The following is a 16,854-nucleotide window of genomic DNA, read 5'->3' on the forward strand; positions in this document are numbered from 1 at the left end:
ACGGCTGTATTTGCACAAAATAAACAAATCCAGGACATACATAATATTATTATTTTTTTATTTTATTTTAGGGTGTTGTCAAAAGTTGTTGTTCCAATGTTTCTAACTTAGATTAAAATATTGATAAATGGTTGTTGTAAAAGTTATTTCTGAATTCTAATGGGCCATCTACACAATGGGCAGTGTTGGTCCAACATGACCGTCGATCTTAATATTAAAGCATCTGAAAAATAATATTTGCTTCTATTACGGCAATTATGAATACATCTACAATAACGGCCGATAATAAACATTGTGAAGAAGGCCCATAAAATACCACAAATCTGTCTGTTATCTAGACACGCGGCAGCGTGTCAAGCCGAGTTCAAGCGAAGAGAACTGGCGAGCAGCAGCCGTGTGTATATTTACACGAACCATTTCGATATTATTTAACACGATTATTGATTTTACTTACCTATGAGAATTTAGTTTAGTAATGTGACTGCACCTTTTATGAAAAAACTAAAGCAGTACTTACGACACAATCAAAATATATAAATACTCAAAATTCAAGCAAGCTTATTCAAATTATATTATACTTAGGAACTAAGTATCAAAAATATTAACTATTTTTAAGGTATTATGAGAAAATACAATGTGTCTTCCTTGTGGTGATGAAATTTATATTATAAAAGGGAGTTTTTATAATAGGATAGGTACATGTACATGTATAATCAATCAATTGATTATGTATCTATAATCAATCAATTTAGTCTTGAGGACAAAGTACGATACTATAGGATTCTATGGAGTATGGCCAATTTTACCCCAAATATTTCAAATTATATGATAAACAAGTCGAAAAATAAAATTTGTGTTATCTCAAAATTCGATGCAAAAAAGTTTTAATTTTTTTTTTTGCAGTGAGTATTCATTTCAAAGAAATGTGAAATGAACAAAGAAAATCATAATAAAAATGACAGCAAAATAGTACATATTTTGATACAGATAATATATACTTTTTAATACACTGCAAAAATACCATGTTATTGCCTTCATTGAAAAATGGTTTCTCCATTATTGTATATTTTTTCACGTCCTATATTCGAAATATTATATTAGATAGTATTTAATGGATACTACTACTATATTTTTATTGATTAATGGTAAAAAAGGCGTTAAAAACAGGAAAAGGGTTATTGTAATTATATCTTCTCTTATAAAACTCTATAAGTGGTGAAAATAGTCAGAGTGAATGTAATCTCTATGAGATGCATTTTATATTTATTTTACACCTACATAAGACTTATTTTTTATAAGAATAAATGTAATAAGGTTTTATATTATGATGTTTGATTTATTAAACCCCATCCTATATCATGTATAGAGATGCGCCGAATAGTGGTTTCACCGAATAACCGAATACCGAATACTATTCGGCTAGAACCTTACCGAACCGAATATTCGGCCGAATTATTCGGTTCAATGTTTTGACGTGTTTTGATGCGTAAACCGGTTCTAACGGGTCGCAACTCGCAAGTAGCTGCCGGCTCGGTGGCGAGCGAGCCTTACCTCACCGCCCGCCACCCGCGTATATCGCCCGCGCACTCCGTGCCTTCTCAGTTGTGTTGAAACTTCGCACAAAATATTAAAATTTTTAAATTGTTTAATAATTTTATATTTTTACTTTAAGTTAGTGTTTGCAATATGAGCGGACGTAATGTCATTTTCTATTGGGACTAAAAGCATTGTCTTCAGACTTCAGGATTTAAAGTATTATAAATATTAAATACTGACTAAGTTCTAATAATAAACATGATTAAATTATGTTGATGTAAATTTACAAAATAAACGTTGGTTTGAAATGTAATGATCGTTTTATTTTATACAGGGTGTAATCGTTAAGTGTGCACAGGCGATTATTCCATAACTATTACAGATATCAAAAAACTTTTAACTCATACCTATTGAAAGTACCTAATGAGTAAAATGACAATAATAACTTTTTAAAAATAAAACGAGAAATATCCAAAAATGTTACATGAAACGCTCCCATACATTTAGTATGAAATATGACTATTTCAAACATTTAATATGAAAGGTTTTGCTTTGTTATTTGATTTTGTGCTATAATTATTTCACAAATTTTAATGAAAGTTCATTTAGAGACTGTAAATAGAGCTCGATGTGGAATACAATGGTATTCCAAATCGAGGATGTCGTCTCGAACATTGTATGGGACAACGTATGGGAGCGTTTCATGTAACATTTTTGGATATTTCTCGTTTTATTTTTAAAAAATTATTATTGTCATTTTACTCATTAGGTATAGTACTTTCAATATCAGTTGAAGGTTTTTTGATATCTGTTATAGTTACGGAATAATCGCCTGTGCTCACTTAACGATTACACCCTGTATACCTTAGGTTCAAACATTCTTCATAGGATTTCTTTGACTTGTGTATTAGTATGACATAAATCATTCATAATATGAAGTTATTTATTTTAGTTCAGGACACATCGCCCATTTTTGCAAGTGACTACTATCAAGCTGATTTTCCGTTTGTAGCTTTATTTTGATGAGACACCGAATAATTTCGTGTACGAAAGTCTCGATTGTGGTAGCTAACAGAGATAACAAGGATAAAAATTTTTGATTTGATGGTTCTCAAATATTTATTACGCAATTTGTAGCACAATATGTCTGTTGAACTAAGTGAAAACAAAAAAATCAGCTTGTTAGTAATCATTTATGATGACCTCGTTATCGATACACTTTGGAAAGGGGGACTCTTTGAACCTGTAGTGTATGTCCTTCCCTAGTATCGGCTCTTAGACGCACACGTCCTCTCACTCCGACCGCCTGCAGCCAACTGAGCTGTGTGAGCGGTGTCACCGTTGCACGTGCGCAAGAGATGACATAATACTTCCCTCTCTTTCACTCACATACACTACATCCCTCCTTTATTTTAGAAATTTTTAATTCTTTCCAATTATTTTATTAAATAAAATAAAATATGCTCTATTCGGGTATGCTAGTCTATATACCTAAACACCAGTATCAGTTAGTACACACAACTCAGGGACGCGTCCGCTCCATACCAGCGATAGAGTAGAATGTGTCACCTGGCCTATAGTAATATAATTCTATCTTTATGCAACATCTCTCCTTTTCTTTTTTTTCCAATACGTAATGTGTATTCAAAATTATAATAATTTTTACAATAAATGTAGGTATTCAAATCAATATTAATTAATAATTTTTTCAAACTCATATCTTCATTCATCAACCAGACCTCGTCCAGAAACTTTTTCAAATCGTCAGTATAAGGAAAAAATATGAATTTACCACTGGTTCGGAAAGCCGTCTCGACAGAGAAGAGCCGGCAAGAATATATAGGCATAGTTGCTCCTTCAAAATCATAGAAATGTAACATCTTACATAGGTATTTATAATAACAATAATGGCAATTTATTTAAGTATACGACAATCTATCATGAATAAGTTGTATACTTATATTTAAGTTTATTAAGTCATTATTTATTTATTAACCAATGGAACGAAATCGTTTTCAGTAACTTAATGTATATGTAATGTATAATGTTTAAACTATGTTCCTTCTGTAACTTAACTATACTTTTGACTAAATCCTGTACTGTACCTGTACTGTACTTAACCTGTTTTATTTTTTCCTTACATGACTATTGCACTACCTTGTTGATGTGGAACTAACATAGGTTATCTTCTCTCTTTTTCCTCACTATTTATCATGACCTGCACTCCAGGTCATTTAGAAGAGGTGAATGCTGCTTCTTCTGACGCATAATTTAATTCACTTTACCTGCACCGGCATCTGCACCATTTAAGTAACCACTGTTTTCCCACATATTAAAATTATTATTAAACAATAGCTGTAAAAGACCTTATAATTGGATTAGTAACAATCTAAGTAAAACTTCGGTACAATTATTACCAAGTAAAATGCCTATAGACTAGGTATATACTTAAATGTTCGGTTATTATTTAATATCTATATTCTGTATATGTACTTCGTTACTAAAACAATATATGTTCCAATTTTAATTCAATATACTTAATAAAATCGGAATGTAAATGTATATCTGTACCCTAAATAATATAATAAATATTATACGGCAAAATTTTAACCAAACATATTAATTGGTTCATTATTTATTCTTATTTAAGCAACAACAAATTATCATATGATCCTTAGGCACAGGGAAGATTTGTTTATTTATTCGTTTGTCCGTCTCTCTTTCGTATCGCAATAAAGCGATTTATGATATATGTATTTTTCGTGATAGTTTAGAGGTTAGAAAGTGGCAGCCTTTTTTTATAGCGCATTAAAAATATTTAATTCATACAGAAACATACATTTATGGTTCGCATTTGAATTCCTAATTTTATAAATTCCGATAGGTCACGCAATATTAAAATGTCACATGTATTGCAATGTTAAGTTCAATAATTATTATCAATTATTTAAATACCAACTTTCGGGTATAAACCACTCTGACAGAATTACAGGCTTTGTGGAGCTTGCTCTGCAAGTTGCAACAGTACAATATCATACTATACTGTGCCATTGACTTCTATTGAACCGCTTTTAGTTTCACCTGTGTGTTCGTATGACTGTATGCAACCGATTCTTTTCGATTCGCTAATGACCTACCCAAACCGTACAGATTTAACTTCAGTGACAATATTACAACAATTTATTGACAATACAATAATGAATATTTAGTAAAGCGTGATTAATTATTATTACCTACTCTTTTTTTATACCTTCTATTTGTAACCTCAACACACACGCGGTGTTGTTCATTCACCACGGTTATTACACAAATATTTAAAATTTAATTAATGTAACGAACCTAAAACGAATCACAATGTATTATTTTATTGATGACATTTTTTTTTTAATTTATTGTTACTTATGATAACATTTGTATGTATTTGTATTACTGACAACTTAATAGCCACTTGAAAAAAAAAAAGAAGAAGAAGATAACTTAATGATAATAATAATGGCTAAACATTAATCACACGTTAATGGTCTGAAAATGTTTTTTTTTAACTGTACAATGTTAACTGTAACAATCAATAATACAATTTTTTTTTTTTTACCTATAACTATATATAAGTATTTGCAATATTCAATTTTGCATTTCGAAATCACTACCACTACCACCTCAATATTGTAGAGATTAATACTTGGAATTTATATTCTGATTAAGGCACGAATGGTGAACTTTTCGCGATAATTCATTTTTTTTTTGACAAGAAATCTTTAACGTATTTCTTAATTGATAATATCTTTTTATTTTCAATCTAGTACGATATCCATTATTTTATCGCAGCGGTGTTAATGCATCAGGTGCGATATTTAATGTTCAAAAGATGAGCTCTTAAAAGATGTATTACGTAAGTACTTTATGCTTATGAATATGAAATCAGACCAGTCTTACAAACCACCATTAAAACTTGGATTTTATATGAATTGCTACGTTGTAAATCTTATAAAATTCTTAATAACTTTTTAAACTTGTAGATAAGATTATTAGTGTATTGACTTTTATAATATTAGGTATATATTTATTAATCTATTCACGTTGATGTTTGTGTTGCTGATTTTCTCATCTTTAATAAAATTGGTGTTTTTAAATTAAAAAAACAGTCGTTATTAATAAATAAATAATAATAAATAAATAAAATCTTTATTTGAATTCATACATAAGTTTGTCATATTGGATTGGGGTTCAGGCCCCCTTACTAGGTATAACCTGTATTAAGGGGACCTGTTCCTTCCCTAGTATTGATCCCTTGCATGAATAAGAAGTTAAGAAAAAGCTAATCCAAAGTCCAAAAACAAACAGTGTGTGTATGGATGGATGTATAAATATGAGTATGGTTGTGCGTGAGTGTGTGTGTGTGTGTGTGTGTGTGTGTGTGTGTGTGTGTGTGTGTGTGTGTGTGTGTGTGTACGTGAGTATTTATAATAATGATCTAAATACATATTAAATTTTCAAGACTGTCATAGTTATAATTTTTAAGCCAGGTTAAAACCGTTTTTTTGAATATATTCCTGTTGAGAGCTTTGACTTTATGTTTTTCACTTAGCAAATTGTAAACTCGAGGGGCAAGTCCCTCGAACGACCTTATTGCAAATTTACTTTAAAAAAAAGGAACAGGGCATCTCTCATAACGTGTATTCCCTTTCTGTAAGGTGGGAACAGTTCCTATATGATATCTTTGTAACAGACACAAAATGTACAACTTACGAACACTAAGCTCAGAGAGCCCTTCTTTATAAAGTTCAACCGAAGGGTGTCTAAATGGCAGTTTAAGCGCGACTTTGATTAAACATCTTTGTGCTCGTTCAACTGGAAGGAGGTGTGATTTCGCCATACCTCCCCACGTGCAAATACAGTAACGAAGAACGCTTTCACATAAGGCTTTATAAGTTAGTATAAGGATGTCCTTGTTAGCTACTGAGTTAAGATTTTTAAATATATGAACTAATCGACGAACTTTCGTAGCTAGAGAGTTAGCATGAGGTATCCACCTTAGATGGTGATCAATTTGTATACCCAGATATTTGCACTGTTCAACACGTGTTAGGCTTTGGCAATTACAACTGTTACTCTCCAGACTCTGTCTATTGCAGGGGTATGTATGAATTCTAATATTGAAGTCACTTTTTGGTAGGGTAATTTTGGTTTTGGCAAAACATATCAGATTCGATTTTTTAGTGTTAAGGGATAAAAGGTTGTCCTCTAGCCATTTTGATACAGCGGTTAAACCAGCTTCAGTCGATTTTTTGACTTCGGGCCATGTCTTGTGGTGGAATAGCAATACCGTGTCGTCTGCGAACATGGTAATATCTGCTTGTGGAATAGACAAATTGCAAAGTGGGTTTATGTAAATAAGAAATAAAATTGGAGCAATAGTACTTCCTTGCGGAATACCATAACCTGAATTGAACACCTCACCGCTTAATATATCATCAACCTTTACACACTGGGATCTATTAGTCAGATAACTCTGGAACCAATTTAAAGTTACTCCTCTTACGCCGATATTTTGTAATTTCGTAATGAGAATGCTGGAAGACACCGTGTCAAATGCTTTCTGGAGATCTAGAAATACACCAAGGCATTTCTCACCTCGATCCAAATAGGTGGTGATAAGTTGAGTGAGTCTTAGTGTCGCGTCTTCTGTAGAGACACCCGAACGGAAGCCAAACTGAAACTTTGAGATAATGGAATGCTTATCAAGGAAGTTAACTAGTCTTTTTGAGACGATCTTTTCCAGAATCTTGGAGATACATGGAAGCAGAGAGATAGGACGGTAGTTGGATGGTTCACAACTGTTACCAGACTTGAAGATAGGAACTATAACTGATTTTTTAAGCAGATTCGGGAAGACGCCAGTACTAAGACTGAGATTGCACAAAAAGACTATAGGTTCGACTAAAATGTGTGAAAATTTTTTAAGGATATTTGTTGTTAGGCCATCCCATCCAGGAGCGCTATTGGTTTTCAGAGAGTTGACTATAGCGATTACTTCATAGACGTCCGTTGGAGTGAAAGCCATGGAGTGCAGAGGCCCATTGCTACAGACCGCCTTTCTTGTGAGCTCATATTCGGAGCAATTAATAGTTTTAATAATCTTATTCGCTAGATTCTGCCCTACATTAGCGAAAAACGTGTTAGCTGTATCAAGTGACTCAATTGGAGAGGTTTTTAGTGAGAGTAAATTATGTGTACTATCTTTACGTTTGTGAATATTGCAGATTTCTTTGATTGTATTCCAAGTCTTTTTTATATTACCTTTATTTGAGATTAATTGAGTTTTATAATATAAGTGTTTTTGTGTTTTTAGAATTTTACCGCAGATGTTTCTATAGCGTAAGTATTTGCCACGCATCTCGGTGTCATTAGGGTTTTTCTTTATCTTCTTGTGCAATACGTCTCTTTTTCTTATTGACCTCAGGATTCCTGGTGTAATCCAGGGCTTTAATATTTGCTTTATACAGCATTTATACAGGTTAGAAGTATTTTTGTTGCAATGTTAGTATCCGTTATGTCATAATATTTAAAATTCAACCAAGGTCTTTTTTCAAGTAATATATCTAGTTTTTGCATGTCTATTGTACAAGTCTTTTTAGGTTGTGTTTTTGTTTGTGACGGATCATCGATGAAAAGAATAATAGGCTTATGGTCGGTAAGTTCTGGCAAAGTAGCAGTATGGCAGGGTTTTGCAGTTTTGATCATGAAATGGTCAAGGCAAGCATTAATCCGTGTTGGTTTGTTGATACCTGGAAGGAGACCATGCATTGCCATAAGATTTAAGTATTCATTGGTATGGTTACTTATATTATCATTTATTGTATCCAAGTTAATATCACCGGTGAATATAATATCTTTAGTGTTAATTTGCTGTAATATTATATCTAGTGACTGTAGATAGGGATAAGGGTTAATGAAGCTAGGGGGTCTGTAAGAGCAAATTATACTATAATTATTATTCACGGTGAGCACTAAGCAGTTACCTTCTGCCAAGACCGGTTCATGACAAGTACTACTCCATTCGCTTCTTACATATGCCACAATGCCGTCGTTTTGGTTGAGGCTATTCCTAGAATAAAACATGTTATAATGCGCTAATAACGGTGGAGAGCTCTCTGCGCTTGTCCAGCATTCGGTAAGCACTATAACATCCAATTGTAAGTCCATTGCACTAATGCAAGCTACAAGATTGTCAAAATTACAATTTATACTTCTTATGTTCGTAGTAAAAATACAGAAACCGCGTCTCGAATGCAAACCCAGTACATATCGACATTCCGAGTAAGTATCAATATTAACACATGTTATTTTGGTGCTATTTTCAATGTCGGACGCTATATCATTTATTAGGATGTTGAATGTTTAATTTTATTTAGAACTGTCACTAAGTAATTTGCCCACAAAGAATAGCATGCATTCAAGATATTGTCAGAAGCGTTTCGGTAATAAACGAGTCGCGAAGACTGCATATTAGTATTTAATTTTTTTTTTTTTTTATAATAGAGCGGGTAACGGAGCAGGTGGGTCACCTAGTGAGGTGATCACCACCGCCCATGAGCACTCACAAAGTTACCTTTGTGAGGCTGTTACCGACTTTCGAAGGTGGGTGTAGGCTCTCTTTTTAAATAAGTCTATGTCATACATGTGCGGAAATACCGAACTTGGTAGACTGTTCCACAGGGTGGTGGTACGTGGAAAAAAGTGTCGCGAGAAGCGTACGGTACTCGTTCGCCAGCGGTCCAAATGATGAGCATGGAAATTGGCTTTATGGCGGGCGGTGCGGTGGTGGAATTCCGCAGCAGGTATGAGCTCGAATAGCTCATTTGAACACTCCCCATGGTATATGCGATAGAAGACACACAGCGAGGCAATGTCCCTTCGCAAAGCAAGAGGGTCAAGCCGATCGCTAATTCTTGGGTCGCCAATCATTCTAACTGCTCTACGTTGTACGCGATCAAGTGGAAGGAGTTGGTAAAACGGGGCACCAGCCCAGAGATGTGAGCAGTACTCCATATGTGGCCGTATCTGAGCTTTATAAAGTAAAAGAAGATGGTCAGGCCTGAAGTACTGCTTCGCTCTATTAAGGACGCCCAGTTTTTTAGAAGCTAGAGAAGCTTTACCTTCCAAATGATCGCGAAACTGAACATCGTTAGAAACATTGACGCCAAGAATTGCGATGCTAGGCTTGACGCTGAGGGGAGTGTTCAAAAAGAGGGGAGCTGATTCAAATGGCTTTTTTTTGGCCGTAAAAGCACATAGTTGCGTCTTAGCGGGGTTAAACTCGACGAGGTTTTGACGACCCCACTCTGAAACTTCTCCCAAAAGAGTTTCAATTTTCAACGCAAGAGTGTTTCTGCACTCATCGACAATTTCTTGCGAGAAGTTAGCATGGCCAGTGTAAGAGGCGTCTCCAGTACTATCATCTGCATAGCAATGAATGTTACTAATTTGTAACATGTCATTGATATGCAGAAGGAATAGTGTGGGTGAAAGAACACAGCCTTGGGGGACGCCAGCGTTCACAGGCATAAGATCCGAGCTCGATCCATCGATTAGATGATGAAGTGCGGATATGAAGAAGCGAGACAAAATCTATACTAGAAACGGTATTATTATTCTTGAGATTGTTAAAGATGATAGTATACAAACAAACACTATACGCCTGGCGTACAGTACAGTAAATACACCACTTGAAGAACATTTGCTCGGGTTTTACACAAAGGCACAATAAAATGTGTTTTGATGAATTATAGCTGAAATAAAGATCATAGTATTTGTTACAGATGCAGAGTTTTATTGTAAGTGTGTTTATGAATGTGTTTCTGTAAAGAGTATAGTAATAATTAATGTATTGGAATTTTGATTTAAAATAAGAATTAATATAGTAATAACTAGATGTACTTGCCAATATTTTTTATTATATATAATAATATATTTTTTATTATATAATAATATTTTTTATTATATTTTATTTATACCAATATTTGCGGTATGATGTGGTTATGATCCATTTTTAACCGACTTCAAAAAAAAGGAGGAGGTTATCAATTCGGCCGGTATATATTTTTTTTTTTTATGTATGTACACCGATTACTCCGAGGTTTCTGAACCGATTTACGTGATTCTTTTTTTGTTCGATGCGGGATGGTGTCGAATTGGTCCCATAAAAATTTTATTCGGATAAGCCCAGTAGTTTTTATTTTATGAGCATTTTTGTCTGTAGGTATTTGTAAATTTTGCAAGTGCAAGTTTGAAGTCGGTTGTTTTTAACGCAGTTATCACTTGTTTATTTTACATTAAATGTTCGTCTTGAAATTGACCTTTATTATCTATCTAAATATTTTAAGTGTATATTTGACAGGTTGTTTGTCACTATAATACACTATCTATCAAAGTAATTATTATCTACAATTAACGATTCATATTTTATGCCAATTGTCGATTGTCCAACTATTGTCTTTCACGGTATATTATTGTGTAAATTACGTAAAAGTTGTTTTCAACGTTCCAACATGTAATAATTAACAGTGTGTTATAACCCCAAACCGGGGTGCTACATTTCCGCTGAGGGAGTAGTTACATTACTGCTACGTTCCGTTTAGAAAGCTTCTACATACCTGCAACGTTCCCGCGCAGGGAATTGTCGCGTCCTTGCCACGTTCCCATAAGGAACCTCATACGCTGCTACGTACCGCTTAAGACCCATCTTCAGTAGTACTACGACATTGCTACGATTGCGCTGAAGGATTACTGCAACGTTCCCGCTGAGGAAATCCTTCTACGTCTTGCTTGCTTCGGCTCCTTAATTCCTGTTGAAGGAATTCAGCGACCAACCCTAAAGACACCCTACCGCCTGGCCTTCGCAACGAGACGCGCACTCCATCTTAGGTCCACCTATATCAGTAAGAGCCCTACCGGAGGGTTTGGACCTAGGCACACCACGACCCTTATTGTTACTGATATTTGTATTTATTTTATTAATTAACTAAATTTATTGTCGACTGTATGGTGAGTAGTTCTTATTATTTTTTTTTGTTTCCACTTCAACTACAACGCCACATAGTATATATGTTACAGGAAATGTATGTAATCCGTCATTGTATACAATTCCTAAAATCGTACGGAAATGTGTGAAATAAATTATTTTATACACATTTCCTAGGAAATCTATACATTTCCTAAATAGCTATCGGAAATGTAAAACATTTAAGATATTGATATGTCGCAGGCAAGGGTTGGACTAAAGCAAAGGGGGCGCAGGTCTTAAAAATTTTTTGATGGAGTTGGTGTCATTATAACACCTATTTATTATTGTTTTATCGTAAAGATTACGCTTATATAAGCATGTTTTATAGGAACAACTTTTCTCTAAAATCAAAAATAGCCCAGATATTCGCCCTCAAAGTTAGGTTAGGTTTAGGTTAGGTTAGGTTAGGTTAGGTTTGTTAAAAAAAAAATTACACAGAAATAGGAGCCCCGCTTCGCGGGGCTCCGTCGACGAAGATCGAACGATCGAAGATAATAATATGAACATAATATTATTACAATTTTACGGTATGACTGTTACCCGATTGTATCAATAAGAGCTATAATAAAAAAAAATAACAACGTGTTTTATTACAGAAAGCATTTACATTACACATTTCCTAATACGATATAGGAATTGTATACAATTCCTAGGAAGATTATACATTTCCTAGGATATGCATGCATTATATAGATAGGCAGGCATTATAGATATGCAGGCTCGTAATTTGAGAGTGATCTTTGACAGTAATCTCAAATTCGAAAGCCATATTCTTGAAATTGTTAAAGGTTGCTTTTATCGTCTAAAAGTAATGTATAAGTTGCGTCCCTTTATTAATACGGATCTCCGACTTATGTTGTGCGAGTCCCTTGTCCTCTCTAGACTCAATTACTGCATTAACGTATTCGGGTCTTGTCTACTGGAACGGTCACGGAGGCTTTTGCAAAGAGTTCAGAACGCCTGTGCCAGATTCTGCTTTAACATTCCTGCCAGGTCCCACATAACACCTTTTCTGAACTCTTCAAAGATGCTCAACATGAGAAATAGGCACAAGTTTTTCATAGCATGCTTCTTGTTTGATCTTCTCAAAACTTAACGCCCATTGTATCTGTTTGAGAAGCTAGTCTGGCGTAAGGACACAAGCCGGAATCCTATAAGACCCAATGTTGATGTGCTCTCAGTGCCGAAGCATCGTAGCATGGCTTTTCGTGGTTGCTTTAAATACTGTGCCACAAAATGTTGGAATAATATACCGCCGCCTCTGCGTCAAGTTCGTTCCAAAATTACTTTTAAACAACAGTTAAAACGTCTACTTTTGGCAGAACAGTAGAGTAACAGCATAGTATTTAAAGCACCAATAAACCAATAAACTAATAAACTGATCAACTTATTATTTAAATTCATTTTTATTTATTTATTTATTTATTATCTATTATTTTGTATTATTTATCTGTTTATTATCTATATTATTATGTTATTATAATATTATTATTATTATATTTATCTGTTTACTATCTATATAATGATTATTATATAGCAGTGGAAAGTCGAAAGCACACCCTCAAATCGGTCTTGACAGAATACCAGCGCTGTAGTCGCAGCTTGCTGCGACTATGGCAGAAAGCTGAGTCAAGACCCTTTTCTGGAAATGCAGTGCACACACAGTACGAAATTCTCAGCGAACATGATGTCTAATTTTATGTCTAATTTTATGTATCGTACTTTCTTTCTTGTTCTATTTTGTGTTTTCTTCTTGTGTGTGTACCTTTTTCTAGGAATAAATGTTTTTTCTTTCTTTCTTTCTTCTTTCTTCATTAAATAGTTTTTTATACAATATTTTATACATTTCCTAAATGGTATTCGAATTGTACACATTTCCTAGGAATTGTATACAATTCCTTGATTTCATACATTTCCGGTAACATATACAATAAAAATGAATCTCTCCCTTGTCGGTCCCTCATGTCTGAGGATCGTGGTCAGCATTAGGGTTGCATCTGGAGCGGATGATTTGCCTCCACCGGTCTCTGTCCATGGCGTCTCTTACGACCGTGTAAAAAGTAGTGGCAGATGAGTTCTTGACTTGGTCTGTCCATCGTGTTGGTGAACGACCACGCGATCTTTTTCCCTCCGTGTTCCCAACCACTATCAATCTCTCTAGATTTTCATCGCCTCTGCGTATCGTGTGGCCGAAGTATGACAAGATGCGTTGTTGGCATATGGTGGATAACCTGGTTTTTATATGGAGCTGGGTCAGGATTGATGCATTTGTGCGTCTCGCAGTCCAAGGTATTCTCAGCATTCGCCTCCAGCACCACATTTCGAATGCATCAATCCTTTGTCTTTCTCGGGCCAGAATTGTCCATGTCTCAACTCCATATAGGAAGATAGGGAAAACTAGGGCTCGTACCAGTCTTATCTTGGTTCTGATACCAATTCCTCTTTTCTTCCAAATGTTGTTCAGACGTGTCATAGCATCTTTTGCCATCCCAATACGCCTTTTTATTTCGGGGACACAGCTGCCGTCATTGCAAATTTGGGCTCCCAGGTAAATGTAGCGATCGACGGTGTCAACGCCAGGAATGTTGAGAGTAACATTTGATAGCTTTCCGGCTCGATCGACTATCATCACCTTGGTTTTCGCTCGATTTACTGTAAGCCCTATATTTTGACTTTCTATCTCTAGTCTATGGAACAGTTCTCTCATATCTTCTGCGGATGTTGCGAGAAGAATGGTGTCGTCGGCATATCTGAGATTCGATAGTCTCTTACCACCTATGGGAAAACCTTTCTTCCAGTTTTCGATTGTTTTTCTTATAACGTACTCTCCGTATATGTTAAAAAGTGCTGGGGACAAAATACAACCTTGTCTCACGCCTTTCTTTGTTTGGAACATACTGGAACATTCCGTACCAATCCGGATGAAAGAGCGGTTTTCAGTGTACAGATTCTGAATAAGGGCAACGAGGTGATCTGGAGTTCCCATTTCAAGTAGCACACTCCAAAGTTTGTCCCATTGGACGCAATCGAAGGCTTTTGTGTAGTCAATAAAGCAGAGGACCACGGGGCTGTTGAATTCTCTACTTTTCTCGATAATTTGTCGAACGTTAAGTATCTGCTCCCGTGTTCCTCTACCTTTCACAAATCCAGCCTGTTCTACGGGTATTTGGCGACTTAAAAAGTAGTTTAGGCGTCGGTTAATTACATGAAGGAGGATCTTACTCGCATGAGATATCAATGCAATGGTCCTGTAATTACCACAATATTTTGAAGAACCTTTTTTATGTAGAGGTATGAACACCGATTCTGTCCAGTCTTTTGGCCACCTTCCAGTCTTCCAGATGGTATTACAAATTTCAGTTATCGCATGCGTACCTCGTTGACCTAAGTTTTGAAGTATTTCAGCTGTTATGGCGTCCTTGCCTGGTGACTTCCTGCACTTAAGAGCTTTGATGGCATGCTCAATTTCGGATGGTAAGATATCAGGTTCTTCTTCCGACCATGTAACATTGACGTTATTGGACTCTCCCGTGTATAACTCTGCGCAGTAGTTTCTCCAGCGTTCCAACACTTCGTCCATGTTAGTGAGTAGGCTCCCGTCTTTGTCTTCAATGGCACAGACTTTTGGCTTACGCGATCCAGTTAGGTCTTTTATTTTCTGGAAAAGATATCTGGATTCCTTATTCATCGCGTGTTGTTCAATTTCCAGACAGATTTCATTAAGGTGATTCTCGTAGTCTTTCCGGCAGTGACGTTGAACTTGACGGTTCAGTTCTGCGTATCGCTGCAGATCTTCAGTTGAGCGTATACCGTTCTCCTTAAGATCACGTCTCTCCTGAATAACTAAAGCTGTCTCTGGTGTTATGAATTGTTTCATAATGGGTTTCGCCAGTCTGTTATCCCTAGCTGTTTCTTCTATCATTCTTTTGAGATACTGCCATTGGGTGTCGCTGTCTGCGATGTCTTTAGGTAGGTCCCCCATTTTCTGCTCAAAACAATCTTTAAAACCATTGATGTCTAGACGTTGCATATTCGGAGCTACTTTATGCCTTTGTATCCTTTTTAGTCGCACTTTGATTGTTGCTACAAGTAGTTGGTGATCAGAGCCGCAGTCAGCACCGGGGGCAGTTACTGCGTTTGTCACTGAGCTTCTCCACCGCGTCCCTATTAATATGTAGTCTATTTGATTTCTACATCTATCTCCAGGAGATATCCAGGTGTATAATCTACGGACATGATGTTTGAAGCAGGTGTTAGTGATAGTGAGATTCTCTTCACAGCAGAACTGTATCAGACGCTCGCCTCTGTCATTGCGTTCCCCGATGCCGTGTTTGCCCATTACGCGACTAAGGTGATCATTATCTGTTGTGTCGCCAACTTTGGCATTGAAGTCCCCTACTATAATACTGATTTCTCGTTTTGGATGTTTTTTTAATGTCGCAGTCAGCGTATCGTAGAAGTCTTCTACCTCCTCTTCAGTCGATTGTGCTGTAGGGGCATATACTTGGATGATGTTGAGTTTGCATGGTATCGCGTTAATTTTGAGTGTTATTATCCGATCGCTGACTGGCTCATAACCTAAGACACACTTGTTTAGAGATTGGGGCACGATGAAAGCCACTCCTCTGCTGCTACCGTGTTCGGGTCCCGAAAAATACACGGCGTTACCTAGATCAGATGTAAAATGACCCTGTCCGTTCCAGTGTGTTTCGCTGATTCCTAGCAGCTGAACGTTTTTCCTTTCCATTTCATTTTCCACGATTTGGAGTTTTCCTGGCTGGTTTAGGCCGCGTACATTCCACGTTCCAATGCGGTGAGGTACTCGGAGTGACTTTCGTGTATTAATTTCGTCAGTAGCTGAATTTCCATGCGGCGCCTGACGAGTAACAAACGCATGGCCGGTAGCATATTTCACACCACCTCTCCCGGGAAGATGGCGCCGGGGGTCAACCGGGTCGCCAGACATGTTATTTCCTGTTCTTGGACCTTTCATGCTGACTCTCTTGGGAGGATAGAAGCAGTGGTTTCCCGTTGCCTTCTGCCCCAGACATTTTAGAAGTTATTTAGACTTCAAGGCCGCTGCGGCCTCTTCAGTCAGTTGCCTGACTGGTAGTATGGTTATACCGCCATTGCTCGGTCGCCAGAGCCTCGTCTGTTGTCTAGCAGGGAGCACCGCGACGTCCAGTGGGCGCCGCCGCCAGCCTTTCATGTTGAACTGCCGACGCGTGCAGGTGAGGTTGACTATTGGGCCGGGT

The 16,854-nt window shown here is 36.3% G+C and overlaps 1 protein-coding gene across 1 annotated transcript; it reads right to left on the minus strand.

Moving 5' to 3' along the window:
- Positions 1–9,066: 9,066 nt before the first annotated feature.
- Positions 9,067–10,101, minus strand: LOC123692709. Its single transcript, XM_045637482.1, has one exon. It carries the CDS (start codon positions 10,099–10,101, stop codon positions 9,142–9,144), a length of 960 nt encoding a protein of 319 aa, XP_045493438.1. The 3' UTR covers positions 9,067–9,141.
- Positions 10,102–16,854: the final 6,753 nt, after the last annotated feature.

The sequence above is a fragment of the Colias croceus genome, chromosome 6 (assembly GCF_905220415.1).
Source record: "Colias croceus chromosome 6, ilColCroc2.1".
Taxonomy (NCBI): domain Eukaryota; kingdom Metazoa; phylum Arthropoda; class Insecta; order Lepidoptera; family Pieridae; genus Colias; species Colias croceus.